We start from the raw sequence: 24755 nt of genomic DNA, 5'->3' as shown, positions 1-24755 counted from the left end.
GGAATCTAACAGCAATGCATACGTTTCTGCGTTTACCAGTAACAACGAATACTGAAGTTTTTGCAAATAATACCAAGATTTGAAGGTGTAGTGGAGAGTAGGGAAGGCTATCAAAGCAGACATCCCACCTCTCCCGGAAGTTCCGGGAGTCTCCCGCATATTAATAGCAGCTCCCTGATGCCTGCAAATTATATACAATATCCCAGAAATGAGAGGGAGAGCTGGAGCGGGATTGGGAGCAGGAGCAAGAGCGAGCATCCTGATTGGTCTCTTTGTGCTAAGTAGACCTATCAGTTTTCTCTGTGGGTGGGCTTTAAGTTGACCTCTGTCTCTCCATCAGTTCAGTTTCATGTCCTGCACTGCCATGGCAAAGTGTTTCAAGAAAAGAAAATATAAAACGCACTTCACCCCAGACTCCACTAAAGTGTACCCCTGCCTAATAGGGGTCAAAAATAATGACAGTGCTGCTCGCTGCGCTGTTTGCAACAGTGACTTTTCTATTGCCCATGGTGGGTTAAAATGTAAAAGACATGTTGAGGTGAGTTTAACAGGTGTCATTTGCTCATTAGCATAGCTAATGTTATTTAAACTAGCTGGCTGGCTGCTAAGGAGCTACTCTATTGATGTCCTACGTGATGAAGCCAAACTCCCTTTAGACATGCTTAAAGTTGTAATAGAATTAAAAAATGACTCCATGATAATATATAAGTACACACTATTTTAATGTCACATTTTCTGCATATACCCAGTTTACAGATTACAGATTGGTTTACAGATCAGACAAAATCACTAAACAAAGTATTACATAAGACATTACAGTAAGGATACACCTTATGCTTTCATTTCTTTTAGGGACCACAACATATTAGGGAGGCTAACCGCAGGGAAGGCTGCTCAAGTATTTCACAGTTCTTTTCAGCAGAGCCACATCACAGTACAAGGAAAGTTTGCAAAAGAAATAGAAAAGCTATTTGCATTAGCATTGAGATTGCCAACAAAATACTCAACAAGGTATATATATGTGTGTATGTGTGTATAAATAGTTTCAATATGCGTCAAATAAATTGTTGCGTTCTTTCATAATCAAATGTCCCGTATACATGCGCCCTTGGAGGTCAATGGGGGGGGGGGCGGGGGTGCTACCTCCCTGAAATGGTGGTGCTATCTCCCTGAAATGAGTTTTTGCAAGGTGGGATGTCTGTCAAAGCTTGCAGCTGGAAAATGGTTGAAAAATGCCAGATGGAATTTAGTGCAGACAAGTGTGAGCTGTTGCACTTTGAGAGGACAAACCAGGGTAAGACCAGCACTGTGAATGGCAGGGTGCTGGGGAGTGCGATAAAAGAGGGATCCAGGAATTGAAATGCACAATTCCTTGAAAGTGGTGTCATAGGTAGATGGGGTTCTAAAGAATGCTTTAGGCACAATGGCCTTCAAAAATCAATCTATTGAGTACAGGATTGTAAACACAAAATAATCTGCAGATGCTGGGGTCAAAGCAACACTCACAACATGCTGGAGGAACTCAGCAGGTCAGGCAGCATCCGTGGAAAAGATCAGTCGACATTTCGGGCTGGAACCCTTCGTCAGGACTGTAGAGGGATGGGGCAGAGGCCCTATAAAGAAGGTGGGGGGAGGGTGGGAAGGAGAAGGCTGGTAGGTTCCAGGTGAAAAACCAGTAAAGGGAAAGATAAAGGGGTGGGGGAGGGGAAGCAGGGAGGTGATAGGCAGGAAAGGTGAAGAAAGAATAGGGGAAAACACAATGGGTGGTAGAAGGAGGCGGAACCATGAGGGAGGTGATAGGCAGCTGGGGGAGGGGGCAGAGTGAAATAGGGGTAGAGGAAGAGAGGGGGAGGGAATTACCGGAAGTCGGAGAATTCTATGTTCATACCAAGGGGCTAGAGACTACCTAGACGGTATATGAGGTGTTGCTCCTCCAACCTGAGTTTATCCTCATCATGGCAGTAGAGGAGGCCATGTATGGATATATCTGAATGGGAGTGTGAAACAGAGTTGAAGTGGGTGGCTACTGGGAGATCCTGTCTGTTGTGGCGGACGGAGTGGAGGTGCTCAATGAAGCGGTCCTCAATCTGCGTCGGGTTTCACCAATGTAGGGGAGGCCGCACCGGGAGCACCGGATGCAATAGATGACCCCGACAGACTCACAAGTGAAATGTTGCCTCACATGGAAGGACTGTTTGGGGCCCTGAATGGTGACAAGAGAGGAGGTGTAGGGACAGGTGTAGCACTTGCACTTACAGGGATAAGTGCCAGGTGGGAGATACAGGGATAAGTGCTCCCACCTGATGAGTTCCTCAAGCGTGTATTGAGTACAGGAGTTGGGATGTTAGGAAGTTTAAGATGTTGGTAAGACCAAATGTGGAGTATTATATGCAGTTCTGATCACCTACATACAGGAAAGGTATCAGTAAGATCGAAAGGGTATGGAGAAAATTTACAAGGATGTTGTTGGAACTTGAGGACTAGAGTTATAGGTAAAGGTTGAAAAGGTTAGGACTTTATCCCCCTAGAATGTAGAAAATTGAGGGAAGATTTGGTAGATGCATACAAAATTGAATGGTATAAATAAAGTAAATGCAGGCATTTTCCACTGAGGTTGAATGAGGCTAGAACTAGAGGTCGTGGGTAATAGGTGAAACCTGAGTAAGGGGAACAGAGTGTGAACGTCTCCACTCAGAGGGTGCAGAACAAACTGCCAGTAGAGGTGGTGGATGTGGTTTCAATTTCAACCTTTACCAGAAGTTTGGGTAAGTACGCAGCTAGGAAGGCTATGGAGGCCGATGGTCCAGGTCCAGTTCGATGCGACTAGGCAGAATGTTTGGCATAGACTAGATGGGCGGAAGGGTCTGTTTCTGTGCTATAGTGTTCTGACCCTACACTTGCTTGCTAACTTATAACTCACAACTGTGGTGCTACCTGTACTGTATTCCATGCATTAATTTCAGCCTGTAGGGTGAGCATTGTAGGAGACAATTGAATGAATATGTAAATTAAACTAGGACAGGATAGCTGGGCCAGTGGATGAAGAATGGGTGTTTTGGAAAGGGGTGGAGGTGTTGGCAAAGTGGAAGAGATGGGGATGGGTTTGGTTTAGAGAAGTTTATTAGCCCAAATCTACCAATCTTTTAAATGATCTTATCTGCTTTGCAATAAGTATTACAGGAGTAGAAGAACTGTCAAGCATTCAGTTATGTCCCTTATCACATTTGTTGCTGTTTTCATGCAGTACAATTTGTTGCACAAGTTTGAAATAAAAGCGACACACAAAATGCTGGAGGAACTCAGCAGGCCAGGCAGCATCTATGGAAAAGAGTACAGTTGCTGAAATGAAATACTTGTTTTCATGACATTAAGGTTTCCAGAGAAAATAATGTTTAATGCTTTATAGCAAGACATGTAACTACCTAAGCTGTCCTGTTGGTGGCACTGCTGACTCTATTTCCTACAGAGATGGACTGCATACTATTTAAGCATGCTGTTTCTCATGGCATACATGACTAGTTTTCTACAGGGTTTCAGATTTCTGAATCATTGGGATCTCTTCTGGGGAAGGTATGACCTGTTCAAAAAGGACGGTCTATTCCTGCACCCGAGGGGGACCAGTATCCTTGCGGGCAGGAATATTAGAACTGTTGGAGAGTGTTTAAACCAATTGGCAGGGGGATGGGAACCAGAGTGATATGGCTGAGGAAGCAGTGGTGTACAGGCAGATGCAGTCTGCACTGAAATGGAGGAAGGACAAGCAGATGATACTGCAAAATTGCAGTCATTGGGATGACTTGCAATGTAATGGGGACAAAATCAAAAAGCCAGATGAATACTGGGCTGCAGGTGTTTTATTTGAATGCACACAATATAATGAATAAGGTAGATGATCTTCTAGCACAGTTAGAGAGTGGCAGGTACGAAGTCTCAATTATGGTCTTAGTCTTTTCAGTTTGAGCTCAAGGCCCTGTGTTTAACCCTAGTCCCATCCTGGCTTGCACTCCAGCTAAATGAGATGCTGGAGATCAAATGTGTTGGGGAATGGAACAAAGAAATGGGCTGAACAACAGGACAGTGGAGGCTTCACACTGCCTCTAGTAAATACTCTCAATTTTGATATGGTAAATATAACAGCTAATCCACTTAGTCCCACAAATGGTAAAACAGGTGTAACCTAATCAACTGCTATATTGCTTTGAGGTAAATTTGAAGAATAAATTTTGGCCATAACATCTGGTAGTCCCTTGCTCATCAAACTGGTACCATGATTTTGTTTAGGTCAACCTGAGAAATCTGGTACCTGAGCTTACAATCTCAGAAAAAAAATAGAATTGAACATCTTTTTCTATATAAATACAGTGATCAGATAGAATCATAACTGCACACCTTAGGCATTTTCGTAAATTATATGCTTACAACTTAATTATATCTTACTGGATGTTTGAAGAATAAAAAGTACCTCTACCTCAACTTTATGCAGTCAACCAGAAAAAGTAAATGCTGGCAGATAGGGGATAGTAGAGGCTTCTGATCCAACTAGTACATGGATGATTTAATTAACACTTGAGAACCTATTCTAATAGAACAAAATTCCATGAGTCCAGAGTTCATGCTTATTAATAGGCAGACAATTGTTACACAAGTGGAGGAGGTTGAGTATATATTCAGATACAATGACGAACCATTGCTTCCTCTACCTGCAAAGACTTCTGCTATTTAAAAAGCCCGGGATTTCCTGGGACTCTGGCTGGCATTCAAATATCAAGTTATACCTCCTGAACACAAGAGGCAAAGGAATTCCCAACAGAGCATTGCATCTTCTAGCTCTGACAATCCTAGTTGGAGCATCAGCCATTTCAGAACAGGGACCCAAATGCATGAGAGAATGAGCCTATGATACTATTTGGCCCCGTAAAATAATCCTGCACGTAATGAATGTCAACATTCCTGTTTTCCTAATTAGATGCTGTGGGAAAACAATCTCTTGGACTTAATGAAACCAAAATGAAAACCTAGGGGGAAAAAAAAGCAGTCATTGCTGTGAAAGCTGAGATGCTAGTTAATTGAAAGCAGCAATAAATCTAAAGCCAGTGTAATAGTTCTGAACAGATTATCTTTATTGCAGATTTTTCTTTCAACAGTACCTATTTAAGAACATAAACCTATCTACATTTTTTCACGCTCTTCCCCAACCACATTTGACAACTGTGGTTGACAGTACAGTATTAATGCATTTTTTTAAAAACATAGCAGTTGAGCACATTGCTACCTAACAATATAAAAACAGTAAACGGTTTTGGGATGAGATCTCCAGCACACAATTATTGAAATATTTCAGATTGTCCAAAATGAAAACTGGCCTGAATAAATTAGCAAATAACTTCTCCATCTCCCAATAGTGTAGAATGTACAGTAATATTATTATTACAACCACAAGAAACAAATCAAGACAGAATAATTATTTTGGATTTATAATAAGTATCAGTTGCTGCTGACTTTTCAGTTGCTGTGCACAAGTACCTGCTGTGCTTTTTATTTGAATTTTAAAGATCTGCCTCTTATTCAAAGGATGTAGTTGATACAGTGCTAACATAAACAGACTGAGATATTAATATCAAACTGCCCATCTTCTGGTGCAAGGAAAGAAACACTCACCTGCAGACAAAGAGGAATATTAAAAAGTTGAAATAAAATGTAAATGTTACTGGTCCCAACACAGGCTGAGAGAACCTCCAGCTTATTTTGAGTTTTTATTTGATTTGAGTATTATGGATACTTGACCCAGCACATAATCAACACTGAAACAAATATCCCAAAGGTAATTACAATAATCTAGGGAAAGTGTTGTTGGCGAGAGGTTGAAATACAGACAGAAATCTTCTGTTACTATGGGCAATAGATTAGCTAATTTCTCAGTAGAGGCAAATTTGATCAGTTTCAGTCCTGAGTCCCTAACCTATTATAAATTCAGTTACAGTTAACCGAATATAATCCAGTTTTTTTTTTGTAAAGATTCAGCAAGTAGAAGCAAAATTACAGTACATGCACTGTGTTTAATTGTCTTGCATTACAGTATTTTTCTCTGCATTCCACCAACCAGCAACCACTTTTTTTCCTTCAAAGCAAAATTTCTCTCATTCTCATGAGAAAATCTGCAGTTGCTGGAAATCCAAAGCAACACACACACAATGCTGGAGGAACTCATCAGGTCAGGCAGCATCTACGGAAAAAAGTATCTTTTCCATAGGTGCTGCCTGGCCTACTAAGTTCCTCCAGCATTTTGTGTGTGTTTCTCTCGTTCTTCCTCTCCCCCCAAAAACAAACCCCAACAATTTTTAAAAGACAAAATTTAAAAAAAGTTAGACAAACTTGCCCAGGGACTGGAGAAACCATTTTAATTTAAAATACTTCAAAATACCTTGTATCAGTGCTTCCAAATTGAAGACTATTTTAAAATTATTTCGTTAGTGCTAAGTACTTTACCTCAATAGTATCAACTTCCCTGGGATCCATTCCACTAAGTCAGTTGGACTGATTGATTAAATTTCTTCAAAAATTCCAAGGGAAGTTGCATTTAACTGTTGGTCAGGTGACTACTCTGCACACTGGACTATACTAATTGAGTTTTGCCTTTTCATATACAATGAAGGGTAAGAATCTTAGACATATTGTTTCTTTTTCTGTGGTCCTGCTTTGCTGGCTAGATCCTTTGCCTTCTCTGAAGCTGCCAAGGCTGTTTCCTTAGCTTTCTCAGTTGCTTCTTTAGCAGTCTCCCTTAATGTCTTCATTGGTGTTTCTCCTGAAGAAGAAAACAAACAAAACACTCAGCCTGGTTCTGGAAATACCCAAGCTAACGTCTGGGGATCCATTCTGATCTGACCTTGTATACAGTAAAACTCGGATAATTCATTATCTGACAATTCAGAAATCACGATCATTTAGCATTTTGACCACCAGGCATTTTATTTCAACCCACCAGGACATAAGCTCCCATGCTCAGAAAAGATGTGTTGTTATTGCAGAGAGTCCAGCAGAGGTTCACGAGGATGATTCCAGGAATGAAAGGGTTAACATATGAGGAGCATTTGGCAGCTTTGGGCCTGTACTCACTGAAATTTAGAAGAATACGGGGTGATCTCATTGAAACCTACCGAATGTTGAAAACAATAGATAGGATGGATGAGGAAAGGATGTTTCCTATGATGGGAGTATCCAGAACTAGAGGGCACAGCCTCAAAATTGAGGGGCAACCCTTTAGAACTGAGGTAAGGAGGAATTTCTTTAGCCAGGAAGTAGTAAATCTGTGGAATGCTCTGCCAAAGACTATGGTGGAAGCCAAGTCCATGCCTATATTTAAGGTGAAAGCTGTTTGTTTCCTGATCAGTCAGGGCATCAAAGGATACGGTGAGATGGCAGGTGTGTGGGGTTAAGTGGGATCTGGGATCAGCCATGATGAAATAGCAGAGCAGACTTGATGGGCTGAATGGCCTAATTCTGCTCCTCTGTCTTCTGGACCAATACCATTAAGCAAGGGGGTCCTTGGACCCCAAATTGGGAACCCCTGATTTACAGAGAACTGTGTGTTGGGCTATTAATATTCAGTATCTGGAAAATCTCAATCTAGCACCAAAGTCCTACAGCACACTGAATTATTGGAATTTTAATTTATTAAATTATTTTACAAATCAAGTTCGCTGCTCAGACTGTTGCAGAAGCAGGGAGGCAATATAGTTCTTCATTTAAAAAAAAATCCAAGTTATAATTAAAAACCTCCACATCTTTCAAGCCTTAAGAATTCTTATACTTAGCAACCATATGAACAAATTATGGCCACACCCCTTGAAGCAGAAAATATTAAGTAACCATGGTTAAGCCAAATCATCAGAATCAAAAGTGGTATAAAACAGCTACCAAGTATCTCTTAGACTCTCAATTCTGTTTTCTGCTTCACAGCCATCGGTTGCAGGTAGTCTGGAGCAAGAATTATTTTCATGGAAACAAAAGACAAAACATGAGTGGAACTACAACCAAGTCTCAACATGTGGGTTACTTAAGCCAGCGGTCCCCAACCACCAGGCCGCGGACCGGTACCGGGCCGCAAAGCATGCGCTACCGGGCCGCGAGGAAGCGATATGATTTGCCGATATGAGTCAGCTGCACCTTTCCTCATTCCCTGTCACGGCCACTGATCAGCCATTACGCATGCGAGCTCATTACCCACGCGTCATCCATTTCAGCGCGGGAAGGAGATCAATTCCTCGAGCTTACAAATGATGGCGGGCTGGAAAGTATGTTTGACATAACATCTCTGCCGGCATTCTGGATCAAAGTCAAGGCTAAAAATCCTGAGATAGCCACGAAAGCACTGAAACGTTGCTTCCATTTCCAACATATCTCTGCAATGAATGCAACGAAAACTAAACTGAGGAATAGATTGGACATAAGGAACCCCGTCTGACTATCGCTGTCTCCCGTCACCCTTCGATAGGACCGTGTTGTTGCAGGAAAACAAGCCCAGGGCTCCCACTGATTGTGATATTGGTGTGTTGCAATGATTTTATATGTTCATATGGGGAAAATATGTGCTGCGTGTTTAATATCCAAACTTTACTTAAAATATTATTATGCTATTGACTTATATAACCATATAACAACTACAGCACGGAAACAGGCGATCTCTGCCCTTCTAGTCCGTGCCGAACGCTACTCTCACCTAGTCCCACCGGCCTGCACTCAGCCCATAACCCTCCATTCCTTTCCTGTCCATATACCTATCCAATTTTTCTTTAAATGATAATATCGAACCTGCCTCTACCACTTCTACTGGAAGTTCGTTCAACACTTACCTCAAGCTCCCCTGTCCTCCCCTGCTAATTGACTTATCACTATATTCATGCGAGGAAAATATGTGCTGTGTGTTTAATATTAAATTCGTAAGATAAACCCTTCTAGGAAGGAAATTGAGTGTATTAGTCACTTATCACCGATATTCTGGTCGTGATTAACACCCCCCTCCCCCCCAACACAATCGCCAAAAACGATTTGTAGAAAAAAAATCGCGCTCACGCATGCACACTGGTGCCCGCGCAAGGCTTCATGGTCAATGTAGTCTTCTTTTGGTAAACCCAGTATATTTGACTGCTATTCTCGTCCGTTGGCAACCCTACCGCCCCACCCCCCCGCCCCCAGTTGGCCGGTCCGCAAGAATATTGTCAATATGAAACCAGTCCGCAGTGCGAGAAAGGTTGGGAACCCCTGACTTAAGCAACACTTCATTGATTAGTATCACATTTCAGAAGTGACATTTTCCCACAACAAAAATTAAGCTATTTCTCTCTATCTGGGTATTGATGGCAAGGGTAGGATTTATTGCCTATTCCTAATACCTTTAAACAGTGACAGTAATAGTAATCCTTGAGAAGGTACTGCCCATTATACAGTTGTTTCAGAGGTTGGACCTGGTAAGTATGAAGGAATGGGAATACATTTCCAAGTCAGGATGATACACTTCCTGGAAGGAAATATGCAGGGCTAGGTGGCCCTATGTAGCTTCTTTCCCTCTTGGGGACAGAAGCTGCAGGGTTGGAAGGTGCTGTTGATGAAGTTAGGTGAATAACTATAGTGAACTTTGTAGATGATGTACATTGTAGATACTGAGTGCTGGTAGTGAGTGGGCAATCAAGCAGACTTTTGTCTTAGACAGTGTTGAGCTCTTTAAAGTGCTGTTGGAACTGTACTCGTTCAAACAAGTGGAGAATATTTAATTACATACCTAACTTATGGATGGGGTGGAAAGGTTTGTGTGTGTCACTGGACATCCAGACTTTGACCAAGACAGAGGCTAGAGATCACGGTAATGACATTGCCAATGAATGTTGAGGGTAAGCACTGACTCTTTCTTGTTGGTAATGGTCACGGCCTAGCACTAATGTTACTTCCCAATTAAAACTGGTAATTAAAACTAGCCTCTCATTATGCAGCCGCCTCATACTGCAATTGATAATCTGCAGTTTACGTTTGTATAAAATTTGCACAAATATTCATTATTCCTTTCTCTGGCACTCATTTCAATTTAAATTTGAGCACAAGCAGATGAGAAATCAGTCAGACTTTGTCAGTCAGAATATAATGAATAATTAATTATTTTGTTTGTCAAGCAAGATGATCGACTAATTCAGGAAAGCGCAACATATACATTATTATTTTTATTCTTAGGCAAAAACGGATTGTACTAATTAAACTATGCAAGTCCAACCATTTATTTTGCTTTGGTATCTTCATTTGCCGTGAAACAAACTTTAAATATTCGTACTTGGCCTCTGTTTACTGGACATTTTATTTTGGTTAGCCATCAATACAAATGGAGAGCACTTAAAGGTGAATACAAAAACGTATCCAGTTTATATGGGGGGGGGGAGAAGAGCATTGCTACAAATGGGTTATGCTATTAAAACTTTTACTGGACAGACTGAGTATATAAAGCAAATGAGTCTTGCTTTAAGATCCAAATAAAGTGCAATAAAAAGCAGCTGTAACTGAGCTAAATTTCCCACACAGATATTATGAAATACCCATTTTTAATGGCTCAATGAAACTGTTTAAAGAGAAAAGAACTGATTGTTTTCATATATTGGTAATTGTTGGAACTCGGTCACCGCTATCATGATGTGGAATTTGATCTCACAAATAATCTCTTAACATACAATAACTTCAACACCAAGATGATTGAGGTCAATTGGGTTATCTGATTGAACTAATCATAACCTGACTTAACAACAATACTAAGGAAACAAAGCTCTTCCCAACAAAAACATGCGTCCCTCCATTTACAAAATAATGCCATAAAAGAACAACCATCTCAGATTGCTTTAGTTTTCCTATTGCCAAAATAAATCTACCATACACAATTGAACAAAAATGTTGAAATTTCAACTAGCCAAGAACAGAGAGGGCCTTAGGATTTATTCATTACAGAAGCTATTTTCATTTGTCTTGTACCTCAGTTGACTTAGTAAGCCAAATAAACCATTTATTAGCATAACCTAGATCCAAGCAGGGAATCTCAGGATAGATGCTGAAATGTTTTCATGAATAGGAGAGTCTCAAATGAAGGGTGGGTTATTTAAAACCAAGTTACATGCAATCTGTGGAATTCACTACCCCAGACAACCATGAAGGCCAACACATCAGTTTTATATATTTTTGAAAAATTGGGAATTGACAGCTTTGGGATCTGGCACCAAAGAGTGGTCGAGGGCTGGGGTAAATCAGCCATACTGAATGTTAAGCAAGTTTAAGGGGGCAGGTGGCCTAGTCCTGTTCCCACTTTCTTCGACAGAGAGCAAGGAGGAACCAATGGATGTGACATTCTGCGATTTTCAGAGTTGGGATAAAGTTACATACAGGTTAATGAGCAAAAGATTGGAAAATATATAAATATAAAAATTGGTGGAATCAAGGGACGTGGGGATACAAAAATGCTGTGATGTAGAAGATCGACTATAACTTTACTAAATGCTTGAGGGGCCAACTGGCCCGCTTGTTTCTATTCCATATGTTCTTATGAGCCAGCACCATTTCATTGTTAAGTATTCTTTTGAATGTAGAAACAGGATTGTTTCTTAACATGAATAGACTCAGTCCAACTGGATGTCATATACATTTCCATTCCTGATTCAACCTTATCTACTTGCCCAGCTCCTGTTTTCTAGCTGAGTACCAGCTTGATCAGTCCCATTCCCTTGGCATGACTAAATGATTGGAGAGCAGAGCTACACTGTTGCCGCAGTGTTGATGACGCCAGGAAGTGATGGATATATCTCATTTATATACATACCGTGCATTCTAGCCAGAACATATTCAAAACCTTTCATGGTTTTAGTTATGCTATTCTTAAAGCTGGCAAGGCCACATTCCTGAAAAAGGCAAAAGTAGTACAATTATACTCTTGTAGGACAAGACAACTCAACAGTAAACATACTACCACTTGGTGGATGCTTTGTACTCAAAGCAAACCACCTTAGTACTAGAGCTCTCTTCTCACTGCTACAATCAGGTAGAACGTTCAAAAGCCTCAGGACTACTGCCCCCAACCATCAGACTCTTGAATAGAAGGGGATAACTACACTCACTTGCCCCATCATTGAAATGTTCCTACAACCAGTAATCCCTCCTTAAGGGCTCTATCTCATGTTCTCATTACTTATTGCTATTTATTTATATTTGCATTTGCAGAGTTTGTCATCTTCTGCATTCTAGTTGATCTTTCACTGATCCTGCTATTGTTACTATTCTATATATTAGCTGAGTATGCCCACAGGAAAATGAATCTCAGGGTTGTATATGGTGATATATATGTACTCTGATAATAAAATTCACTTTGAACTTTTGGTACTTTATTGCAACATCAAGTACTCCATAACAAGTAAGGGCAAGTCAAATGGGCAGAAGTGATCAGATTCATCTGACCATTGAATAGGAATTAGATAAGGATAGGTAATCATATTACACAGAAGACTTAAACCAGCAGACTGCATTGTACTTACTCTTGTACGTTAACCTCAACTCACTTGAGTTTGTTTACAGTTGTAATGTGCTTAAAAGCCTAAAAGCATGTGACACACACAAAATGCTGGAGGAACTCAGAAGACCAGGGAGCATCTTTGGAGAGGGATAAAGAGCTGATGTTTTGGGCCAAGACCCTTCCTGGATTTCCAGCACCTGCAGAATCTTAAGTTTATAAAAGCATGTGACTTAATGAAAATGAAAACTGACCTGAATAGCAAGTGAAAAGCCATACAAGCTTGAGGAAATCCAGGCCTCACGTTTAATTTGAGTCCAGTTCATATTCTCAGGGTGTAATCCATATACGCAAAACTCCTGAACAACCTGATTCAAGACAAAACACGGACACGGACAAGGATATGAACATTTACATCATTTTTCACTGATCCTTTCCTATTGGCACTGGGCTTCATTAAATCTATCAAGTGGTACTCTATAGAAAATGGCCAAATAATCCAACAGAATCCTTCCAACAGTGGTTAATTTTCCCATGCTTGCTTATAATTTATGTATAATGTGTGTTCAGTGAATTTTAGTAATAGTACAGATGACTCTGCATTCTCTAAAAGCTTCTCAGTTTTACTGGAGCAGGTGTCACACCACTTGAACAGGTTACACCTAATCAATGGAATATGCTTTCATCTCTAGTTTGAGTACGAGACCACAACTCCTTTTTCTGCCTTTTCTTTGTTCATTCTTTGCTCTTGTAACACTTAATAAAATAGTCTTAACCACCAGGTTTTATGCATCATTCTTGTCTTCCAAAGAAACTCTGGATCAGTTATCAGCAGATCCAACACTAGACAGCATCACAGCTATACATTCAACTCTGGGGCCCTTATTTTAGAAAGGATATTGAAGCAGTGGAGAAAGTACAATGAAGATTCCTTATGTTGCCAGATCTGAGGAATTGGGATGCTTCATCATTGAGCTAATGAGCATTACGCAATTGAGGAATTGCATGAAGTAAACGTTATAGGATGCATAGAAACAAGACTGGTAACGAGCTCCATCTGAACTCATAGTCGCAGCATAGCTATACCCTCTGACCAGCTACTTAAGTGCTACCTGACTAAATTAAACTAGTAATAATCTTTCATATACTGTTACAGAGCACATTCCAAATCTAGTGTTTCACAGACAATCATATATGCCAATTAAGTGAGAGATTGCCTAGCTTCTCCCTCTGAAATGCTGGCCGCTGAAGCTTATACAAGTGTGCTGCTGTGCCACCAAAAAACATCAGGGCATTTAGGCTTAAGGCAGACACTTCTCAAGTGCTCAGCTTAGGCACTCCAGGGTGGTCTGTCATAACGGGCCAGTATTTGCTCCAGTACTGGAACTGCACTATTTCCATCCATCTTGAATCAAAATGCAAGAGATGTACAAAATGTCTCTCTCATACAGTGCACTGAGGAACAGGAGAGCCATAAGAGGAGAATAGATATATAAATAAATGACATACCATAAGCCTTGAATGATTGATATTCCGGGTAAATGTAGTCAAAGTTTTATGTTTTAAATCGACTACTGAATCCTCTAGAACAAAAGCTGAGTGGGCAACATTGGTAGGAAATAATCTCTTGGCCCACCGAGGGACTACGCTTGTCTTGGTGAGCAGTCTTCGGGAAATCACCCTTTCGGGTGTTATCTCACGATGGATGACATCCTCCGTCAGTACATGTTTGCTACGAATGAAGAAATATTGAAATGTTAAAACCTTAGACTTCAGTTTTAGTTTAGCAATCATCAGAATGTTTTCAACTTTGAATATTGGTCAATATGCTTGGTTTTCTGGCAGAATAATACCAGTTAAAATTTTGTTTTAGACATACAGCATTGACCAGTGTTTTCTCTTAAAATAGGAAAAAGTTATTAGGCCAGTCATTTAAATTCAAACTGTAGAATGTCAAAAACTGCAAGAAAAGTTGCAGCATCTGCCTAAATTATTGTGATAATACTTCAAAAGTAATTAATTCCCTTTGCCCAAGACATTTTGTGTAAATATTCACAGTGTCACTATTATCTGAAAAGTCTAATATGGGATGGAATCCATTTTTCACAAGAGAATCAAATGTAGAGTAACAATCCTTTGCACAGACAGAAAGCATGACAATTGAAAAAACATTGTCTTAATGATGCAAGATACAGGTATTTGTTTTCCTTTCTCAGACAGATCATCCCAAAAGGTTTGCCAAAATGCTAAGTGGCTTTGAATTCTTGAGTTCGTTCTGCACAAAGGTCATCAAAAATTAAGTTAACAACAGCAGAGCGAAAACTACATTGGATTCAAGCCTTGGGTTCAAAGAATGAAAAGCATGTGGCAACAGTTTCCTAACCTAGTCCTGATTACCTCGTAATAATCCTGCAGTGATCACTATTTTTTATTGCTGTTTCACAAATTTATACTACTGCTCGTTATGTTATCAGCTGAGGCGGCATGTTGTGTCCTTGAGTAAGGCACGTAACCACATACTGCTCCAATCCACCCAGCTGGAAATGGGTACCGGCAAAATGCTAGGGGTTAACCTCGCGACAGATTGGCGTCCTATCCAGGGGGAGTCTCGTACTCTCAGTCGCTTCACGCCACGGAAACCTGCATAAGCACTGGCCTGATGAGCCTATAAGGCTTGGGACAGACTTTAACTTTAACTTGTTATGTTATAATAGCATTAGTAACATTATATAGTCTTATATAAAAATGCATCTCGCACTTTACATCAGACTATTTTCAGGCCACACTACTCAGGACTTGTGCTAATACTTTTTATTCACAGTATGTGCTGGATTGTAACTGTGTGCTGTGTGTGACTATATGTACTGTATTTTGTACCTTGGCTCCAGATGGTTTGCTTAGCTGTAAACACATGATTGGTTGAATGAGAATAAACTTGAACTTGAATATTCAAAAGAACAATCAAACCTGGAAAATGAATAATGCACTGTATTTGAAATTCACAATGTGGTCACCTCTGCATTACAAAAAACATAATCAATTGGGTGACTGCTGAGTCCTTGCATTTAGCGCGCAGGAGTAAATCCGACTTTCCCAGTGCCTGCCTTCTCTCCATCTGTTCTCGCCGATTTTTCATCTGGGTGTGATCTAGTTAGACTCTCAGCTTACTCCCAAGGCAACCCTAGCCTCACTCTACCAGCCTCACCCCTTCGTCCTTTCCATCCACTCTGCAACTCAAAACCAACTTTTCTCTTTTCCATATTTTTTATAACAGTTTCCCTTTCCACAGATGTCGCATCACTTGGTAAACATTTCCAGTATTTCCTGTTGTTATTTCAGATTTCCAGCGTTGTAGTATTTTTCTTTCAAAGAGTGAACTCACCTGTAAGGGTTGGGATAGCGCTGCCAGAATGCAGCAAATACTTGGTCCCATGAATTCTTCAAGTCATTCAGACACAGATAATACTTCACCATTGTTCCCAGAAGATAAGAGTAAATCAATAAAAAACGATCTTGGTTCAATGGTCAAGTGGGCAGAGATTATCATTCCTTGATGCCAGGTGGCCTAATTGTTTGTAAAATTAAGTATTAGATTAGTACACTAATCAGATTAATCTAATTGTTTGTCAAATTAAATATAGTACAATAATCAGTTTAACTATAGTGCTATGATTAAAACACATACTCCGTTCCAAACCCATGACTATTTTCTTCCAGATATCTAGTTACTTACCTCTGCACACAATTTCTGTTTTTATATGCCAAATGCAGGACCCCCCCGCCCCCCACCAATGACATTTAAAACCCTCCCCAAAGCATTGAAACAGCATTTTCTGGGTCTTTAGAAATTAAATAGAAAACACAACCACAAATCTTTTTTTGCTTATAGTGATCTATCACTGTTACTTGTGCATCAACATCCAAGACATCTTCAAGAAGCAGCTTCTGCCATCAAGGACCCCCACCACCCAGGACATGCCCTCTTCTCACTGTTACCATCAGGAAGGAGGTACAGGAGCCTGAAGGCACACACTCAGTGATTCAGGAACAGCTTCTTCCCCTCTGCCATCCAATTTCTAAATTAACATTGAACCCATGAACACTCTCTCACTGCTTTCCTTAATTCTGTTTTTTTTTGCACTGCTTAACCTAATTTAACTATTTATTATACATACATATACCTACTGAAATCCATATTTCTATATATTCCACTGCTGCCACAAGTTAACAATTTCACAACCTATGCTGATGATTTTAAATCTGATTCTAATTCTCATATAATTGATGTCTTTTTTTAAAGGAGCTTCTGTACGATTTTCCAGAAATTGTACTATCCACAAGGTAAATATTCACTATCTGAACTTGCAGTTGGCACATTAAATGTAATTGCAGAAATATTACAGGATGGATATTAAAGTTATGTAAAGTCTACAACAATGATTCAACTGATCATGAGCATGAAGTTATGGCAGCACTTCACCACCAATCGAATTGATAAAACTAAATTTGAATCTCAAAATTTTTAAATCCTAATTTCTCGCGAGTTTTGCTAGGCAAAATGTATTGGTTGTAAAAATCTTCTTTTGGAGAACCTCCTACCTATCCTCACTCTAAAAACGTTATCCCATGATTTCAATTTGTCCCTGCTTCTGAGCCTCAGCAAGATTTGCTTTAAATCAAGTAAGTACACATTGAAACCGCCAGATTATCAGATCATTCATTCTATCGGTAATGGTGGCGCCAGATAACGGTTCATTTGCCTTTGATTCAATGGCCGTTAAATGAACCTGCATATGCCGCTGACACGCGTTGTCTTCAGACCGTCCTTTGCACTTCAGAGGCCGAGAGAATCCAATGTCATCCTGGCGGCCACCCTGAACACGGGTCCGCCATGCCCACAACTCGCCCCATCCGTCCGCGAGTGTCGGCAGCCACTCCGACCCGCTGGTTCTCACCTGTTTCATGGTCCTTTAACTCGGTGAAGCTACCCCCTCCTCACAACTCCTCCCCATCCTCCACCATCTCGCCTCAGCCTCCCTCTCCTCAGCCCTTCCACTTCCGGGAGAAAGTGTGCACGGACTGCGCAAGCGCCCTGCGATGGTGGCTGTGGAGGACTTGGGGACTCAACTTCGATGTCTCTGAGATTGTCTGCAGCTTCTCGTTACCGTCCTGTACGGCATAGTGAATAACCACTCGCCAGAGGGAGAGGAGGATTGCTAATTTAGGTGAAACTGCAGCTTCTCACTACTTTCAATTAGGAAAGATTGATAAAAACACTCGCCAGAGGGAGAGAATTGCTAATCTGTGCAAAATTGCAAACAAATATAGTATGAAATAAATTTAGATCTTGACAACCCAGAGGCAAAAGGAAATAAAGAACTTAGAAAAATTAAAATCACGAGAGAAAAAGGAAAAATATTAACTAAAAGACAGTTGAACAGGTACATGGATATGGAAGGTTTAGAAGATCATAAACATGTGAAAGTCAGCACATACTGGAAACTAGCAAAAGTGGAACTTCCAGGAGGTCAAACATTTTAATTCCGGTCAGGCAGCATCTACGCAAAGAGTAAACAGTCGATGTTTCGTACTGATGATGGTTTACTCTTTTCCATAGATACTGCCTGGCTTCCCGAGTTCATCCAGCACCCGCAGGTTTTCTCGTTTATGATTTTAATTCCGGTTCCGTTCCCACATGTCAGTCCATGGGCTTCTCGAGCCCAGATGAGGCCACCCTCAGGGTGGAGGAGCAACACTGACATTCGGTGTGGGTACACTCTAACCTGATAGCATGAATATTGATTTCTCTTTCCTATAATGTTCCCCACTGCCCTTCCCCCCAGTCTACTCTCTAGCCTCTTACCTCTTCTCACCTGCCTATCACTCCCCCCGGGTCCCATTCTCCTTCCCTTTCTCCGATGTCCCGCTCTCCTCAATCCGATTCCCTCCTCTCCAGCCCTTTACCTTTCCCACCCACTTGGTTCACCCATCATCTTCTTGCTAGCCACCCCCCACCACCACCTTTTTATTCTGACATCCTTCCTCCTTCCATTTCACTCCCGAAGACGGGTCTCGGCCCGTATATTCACTTCCATAGATGCTGTCTGACCTGCTGAATTCCTCCAGCACTTTGTGTGTGCTGCTAAGGTTCAGAAAGTTATGAGAGAACACTGGCCTTGGTCAGTATTGACTAGCTGAACCGAAGGAGCGATTTCCATGCGGTACGACCACGTGAGCTAAAGACTAAACTCATCTGAACCTGGTGCCCTGCACTCTAGTTTTCTAAATGGGCTTTCTGGGAAGGTGTATGCGTACACTGGAATCTCCAAATCTTCCTACATTCTAGAAAACCCCAAATGGATTGGAAAAAAAGCTATTTTAAATTAAAAATATTAAAACAATATTAGCAATCTCAAAATAGCAACGATAGAAATTGCAAGGTTTGAAACCCTGTAATCCCAAGAAAATCCACCACGAAATTGTTATCAGGAGACAGTTCCCCTTTAATAACTATAATAACGACGCAGTTCACTGCATTTATCCTTGATGGCTTCTTCCAAAGGGGTGATATTTACCTGATTTTAACAATTTAACAGCGCCCAACAAACCTAGGTTATTTTCCACTTGCTATTTGATATTCCTTTTTTTTTGCACTATTTACTTTTGTAATATATAGTAATTTTATGTCTTGCACTGCTGCCAGATAACAACAAATTCCACGTTATATGCCCGAGATAGTAAATCTGATTCTGAATCAGGAAAAGAAGAATTACTAGGAACTGCGTGCATATTTGATACATATTTAAATAGTTAAACATAAAGTGTGATTTAACTCTTAATTAGCTAATACTGTATCGGCATGGTAATGTGAAAGGGAGAAAAAAACCAAACTGCTGGAGGAACTCAGCAGCTCAAGCATCATTTGTCGAGCTAACGAATATATGTGTTTCTTCCCCACATAATTGATCGCCTTTAGTTTTCCGTGAGCTTGTAGGTAGAGTATGCCGGGGGGGGGTAATCGAAACAGGATTAATCTAAGTGGCCATGGTCAGTGTGGACTCGGTAATGTTCCAAAGTAGCATAACAGATAGATAGAAACTTTTTTGATCCCAAAGGAAATTACAGTGTCACAGTAGTACAATAAAGGTGTCACTTTATTACGTGGTTCACGTCGTGGTATGGTTTTGCTTCATAATTTTGCAGCACCTTGGGGTGGAATGCAGGCTTCATACGCGTGACGAAACAAAGATAAAAATACTTCTGAAGTTACTGGCAATATCCACCCACCATGTAAAGTTTATTTCTCACTCAGCTTCTCCCGCCCTAGTGACGTCTCCCTCCGTACGTCAGGGTGACGTAACTCGAACCCCAACCCCGCCTATTCCCGGAATACGTAGCGCCGGCCGTGGCCCTGTCCCTCTGTCAGGAGAGTAGCACAACTTCCGGTCACGGTTAGCCCCGCCTCGCCTTGTGCGAGGTCCTGCCTCTGTTTGTGGTTCGTTTGGCGGCGGGGAACCGAGGGTTGCACCGCTGTTACTCGCTCTGACACATCGACGCCGCCCCGGCCGTGCTGCAGGTGAAGGTGAGTGTTACGGCGGCTGGGTTCAGTTGGCGTGCAGGTGTTCCGTCCGGGGACGGTGGGCCCGGTTCGCTCGCCCCATTCCTAGGCTAGAGGTGGAGGGATTACGGCAGCAGAGCGGTTATACGTCGGGGAAGCTGCGAGGTTGAGGTGATTATTTCGCCTCTAGTGAAGGGCTTCTGCAGGGGCCAGGACTGGCTAGTCCACTGGTCATGACACTCGTTGACGCTCACGGTCCTGTGAGGAATCGGTGGATGGTGGTCGGATGGGAACCCTGCCTCAGTTGATGTTCTGCAGCACCTAATGCACTCAGCTGGCACATCTTCTATGTTGTTTGGGTTGTCACAGAGTTCCTTGTGATTGAATTGTTCTCGTGGAAGACGGACCCATCAACAACCCGTATTTACTTAGACCCAGATGCTTTACAGTGAAGTTAAACAAAAAGGTCGATGCTGTTTCAGTGAGCGGTTGACTGAAACACTGGTGAAATATGAAAAGTATCTGAGGAAAGAGTGGAAAGATTGCCGATTTTGGTGGTTTTAATAGCTGAGGATAGGGACACTAGTGATGGAGTGATTTCATTTTGGAATGAGCAGAAGCCTATTTACTGAACGTTTGCATTTACGGGCTGGAGATAACAGCAATGGGGTTTTAAATCCTGCCTGTTTCATTTTCTGTGACCTATAAGCAGTGGCTGTGAGGCAGGCTTCATTCAGCAGCCAGTCGACGTTGACAAGTACAGGTGAATGGAACTTTTCTCATGGAGGTAGAGGCCAGCAAAGTTAAATGATGTTGATTGCAGAGAGCAGAATAAGGGAAGTATGTGCCAGAGTAGTCAATTTTAAAGTTGGCTAGAAGTGGGTGATTATTTCAGCCGGATCAGCCAAGACACGGCAGAATTTTGATTGGAAGGATTTAAAGACATATATAAACTTGGAGGATTATAAAGCATTGTAGAGGAGCAATATTGTAGGACAGAGGGTGGGCTAACATTTTGAGTGGATGGTAGCATATAAGATAGAGAACAGTCCATTATCATGAGCATATGAAGGGAGATTGGAATTCCTGTAATATATTTCATTGCCCTCACTGAAGTGGTTTGCATACCGTGATTAGTTACTCAGTTGCCGTCGTCATAGAGCAGAAAGCCAATTCATAAATGTTGGTACATTAGAATTAATGAAGAGAGGGAAGTGGAAAAAAGGAATTAACCAGATTGTGTCTATCTTTGAGATAAAGTTTATGAATTCCTCAGTTGAGAGTTGCTGGGATGGGGGTGGGGAGGTAATGAGAAAATGTTTTAAGACAGGTTGCTGTGCAAAAAAAGCCAGGATTTTTCCTTGCATTCCAGAACAATGCTGGAAAAGAGTGCAGCTTTGGAAGGTGAGGAACTGCAAACCTTTCCACAAAAGGACCAGGAGGTGGTTGTGTGCATGGTTTGTGAGGTGGTCTGCTCTCATGCCATTGATGTGAGGCTTCTCTGTGCTCCAGGTACACAGACTAGTCTTATAATCATCCCCAACCCTCCCCCCCTCTACTTTTGAGGATTACAGGCCAGAGATTCTTGTGAATCGGTGAGGTATTTACACTTTCCGAGGAAGCTTAGAGTACAACCTTGAATCATTTCTCTTCACTTAATAATGTCTTGAATGATAACCACACTATGGAGCTTGAGAAAATAGAGGGCTATATGAAGTAAATAAATTCTAGGCAGCTTCTCAAGTAGGTTACATGATCAGCAAGACACTTTGGGCTGAAGGACCTGTAACGTGTTGCAGATTTTCTAAGTTCGATGTTCTCTTTTCATTTTGGGAACCCGGTATCTGGCATGCAAATAATGTTTATCCATCAGAGCCAATTCAGATACCGGAAAACTGAAATAAAACAGAAAATGCTGGAACATGTTTCAGTGTAATTAGGTCCTCAATGCCATGGATGTTGGACATTGACATTGCTTTGCTCTTGCTTCCAGTGAAGGTGGTATCTTTTGTAGGCCTACTGTAGGTGATTTCAGGTCCCTGAGGAATATAAGAGGGCAGGGATCACTGATGCTAGGCAGGCAGTGGGCGAAGTCCGGGCTGTTAGTGTTCACACATCGTGTACCTTTTTTTCTCAGTTGATTTGTGTATGTTGGCAATATGAAGGAGGTCATGAATTTAATCATTAATGTCTGCCTTTGCCGAAGGTGGTTCATGTTTTCTATCTCCAAAGTTTTATTGTCTGAGGTTGGTATTTTATAACTAAGGTAAAAGACCTTTGTTTTGTTAATACTGAGTGTTGTGCTTTATTCAAGCACACATAGGCAAGCATTGTCTACACACCGGAGTGTTATCTGTCAGATGAACATTTCCTAATTAGTTCTGAAAATTAGCTTTACTCTTTCGGGAATCTTATTGGAGGTGTGACATGGCGGTGAGAAAGATTGCCCAATGCTTTTCTTAGTGATCCAGCCGCCTTTGACAGCAGTCTTCAGTAACATTTTGTAGACCTGTTGTTTAGGATCAAGGTAAGTAGGAAACTAATTTCAATGATCAGCTGATTTTAAGAAGAATGCTCCTCAGTCTTACTGCCAGGTTGATAGAGTTAATGGCAATAATTTGTTAAAGGAGGCAACATAATGATTGGTTCTAGTGCCTGCACTTCTCTGAGTTGTCACACACTGAAGACTGTTTTACAAGGTGGACTGAATCCACACTACAGTTAGGGGAACAAAACACACAAAATGCTGGAGGAACTCAGCAGGCCAGGCAGCATCTATGGAAAACAGTACAGTTGACGTTTCGAGCTGAGACCCTTGGGCAGGAAGGTACATTTTCCATAGATGCTGCCTGGTCTGCTGAGTTCCTCCAGCATTTTGTGTGTATTGCTCGAATTTCCAGCATCTGCAGATTTTCTCTTGTTTACAATTGGGGAGCACTTCTTTGCTGCTGCAGTTGGTAGTTAAGATAGACTTTTGTAATGGATGGCATGGAGACTCCTCTGTATTTACTACAGTCAGTTGTCTTTCTTAAAGTTAATTACAATTATAGCATCTTTGACACCCCCAAGTGTAACCTCTCCACAGGTGGGTGAACAGATTGCAAATTTATGATTGAAATTTCTCACCAAGCTTTAGAACTTCAGCTGGGATACTGTCTGCCCCAAAGTTGAGATGATGTTTTTTCAACTTATGATCAGTCAGAGCAATGACAAAGCTGAACCAGACAGGCTGATATGAATCCTGGCATCAAGGGCAGAGTTACAGTTAAGAATATCTTTAGTGTTCATTTCAGTAATACTGACCATATCTGATAAATTTACCTTCAAAGAGCAAACTGGAAGAGAAACACAGTCTAGTTTAATGCCTCAGTGAAGTTCACCTGCAGAACCAAGAACACGTACTGACCTTTCAGCTTTCTCTAATGTGCAACTAATATGCAATACATTAGTATATGGGCAAACACCAGCACCTTTGGATGAGGGCAAGGAGCATTTCTACTCTGAATTTGAAAAATTCTCAGGTGGCATCCCAGAGGGAAAGTAATTTATTCTGGGTAATTTTTCAATGAATGTGGAAAACTATATTTGGCACGGAAGGAATAGACTAACTCCAAAGGAATGCTGACAAAATACTTGTAGCACAGTTTTGTTATAACCAACATTCTGTTGCATCAGAGGGACAGAGTCAAGACTTCTTTGACAATATTCTTGGTCTAAGCACTGGCTCTTATTGTCACTTGTACTGTGACACAGTGAAAAGCTTGTCTTGCATACTGTTCAAAAGTTCAAAGAAAGGTTCAAAGGTTCATTTTATTATCAAAGTATGCATGTACAATACAACTCTGGTATTCATCTTCTCCAGATAGCTATGAAATACAGAAAAACCATGGGATCCTTGAAAGAAAAGCTATCAACCTCCTTGCATGAAAAGGAAAAAAAAACAAAGCTTGCAAATCCCACCCCCTCCCTTGCACAGAAAAAAACAAACAGATCACCCACACGGAAGATGGCAGCCAGAAAATCAGAAAGAGCAATATAAACTACAGTTCAATAATCACATAAATCTCTGAATTTCAAAAACATCCTCCCGCCAGAACCATGGAGAGCGGCTGCTTGAACTCAGTCCTTCCATGAAGAGTGACCATTGCGCCGCCGACCCAGCTACTCATTATACAGTGCATTCAGGTAAAACAATAACAGAAGACAGCATAGAGAACAAAAATAATAGAGAAAATGCAGTGCAGGTAGACAATAAGTTGCAAGATCATAACAAGGTAGATTGTAAGGTCAAGAGTCCATCTTATTTTGCTAGGGAAACATTCCCCCCCATTGTCACACACTGAAGGTTGTGTTACTAGGTGGACTGAATCCACACTACAGTTACAATTTTCCGCTGCTGCCTCTGAGGGGTTTGTACTTTCTCTATGTGACTGGGTTTTCTTCTGCATGTTCTGGTTTCCTCCCACAGTCTAAAGACGTACCAGTTGGTAGGTTAATTAATCATCGTAAATTTTCCCACGATTAAGCTAGGATTAAAATGAGGGATTGCTGGTGGCACGGCTGGAAGGACCTATTCCACAATGTATCCCAATAATAAAATGCAGTCGTCTTATAACAGTGGGGTAGAAGCTGACCTTGAGGCTGGTGATATGTACTTTCAAGCTTTTGTAGCCA

General features: G+C 41.2%; 2 protein-coding genes across 6 annotated transcripts in view; one reads left to right on the top strand and one right to left on the bottom strand.

Moving 5' to 3' along the window:
- Positions 1–4979: 4979 nt before the first annotated feature.
- LOC140200396 (PRELI domain-containing protein 1, mitochondrial-like) lies at positions 4980–18653 on the bottom strand. 2 transcript variants are annotated; one of them, XM_072263666.1, is made up of 6 exons: positions 18633–18653; positions 15906–16088; positions 14033–14255; positions 12778–12891; positions 11840–11918; positions 4980–6802 (listed from the first exon to the last, which is right to left on the bottom strand). In XM_072263666.1, exons 2-6 carry the CDS (start codon positions 15995–15997, stop codon positions 6663–6665), a joined length of 648 nt encoding a protein of 215 aa, XP_072119767.1. In that variant the 5' UTR covers positions 15998–16088; positions 18633–18653; the 3' UTR covers positions 4980–6662. The 2 variants fall into 2 exon arrangements, with proteins under 2 accessions (XP_072119767.1, XP_072119766.1); XM_072263665.1 differs by lacking the exon at positions 18633–18653 and adding an exon at positions 17479–17619.
- A 1274-nt stretch (positions 18654–19927) lies between these two features.
- The window catches only part of rab24 (RAB24, member RAS oncogene family), a 66074-nt gene continuing 61246 nt past the window's right edge, over positions 19928–24755 (top strand). For all 4 annotated transcript variants that reach the window (XM_072263663.1, XM_072263662.1, XM_072263664.1 and 1 more), the window contains exon 1: positions 19928–20105. The gene's annotated coding sequence lies outside the window, so the exon portion shown is untranslated. The remainder of the gene's footprint in view (positions 20106–24755) is intronic.

This window comes from Mobula birostris, chromosome 7 (genome assembly GCF_030028105.1).
Source record: "Mobula birostris isolate sMobBir1 chromosome 7, sMobBir1.hap1, whole genome shotgun sequence".
Classification (NCBI taxonomy): domain Eukaryota; kingdom Metazoa; phylum Chordata; class Chondrichthyes; order Myliobatiformes; family Myliobatidae; genus Mobula; species Mobula birostris.
Note: the sequence above shows the minus strand (reverse complement) of the source record. Positions and strands in the feature narration are given on the sequence as shown.

Coding starts and splice junctions, on each gene's coding strand:
- LOC140200396 (XM_072263666.1), bottom strand. CDS start 15,997: ATGGTGAAGTATTATCTGTGTCTGAATGACTTGAAGAATTCATGGGAC. Junction 14,256..15,905: donor CGCTATCCCAACCCTTACAG/GTGAGTTCACTC, acceptor CTTCATTCGTAG/CAAACATGTACTGACGGAGG. Junction 6,803..11,839: donor TGTTCTGGCTAGAATGCACG/GTATGTATATAA, acceptor TTTCTTCTTCAG/GAGAAACACCAATGAAGACA.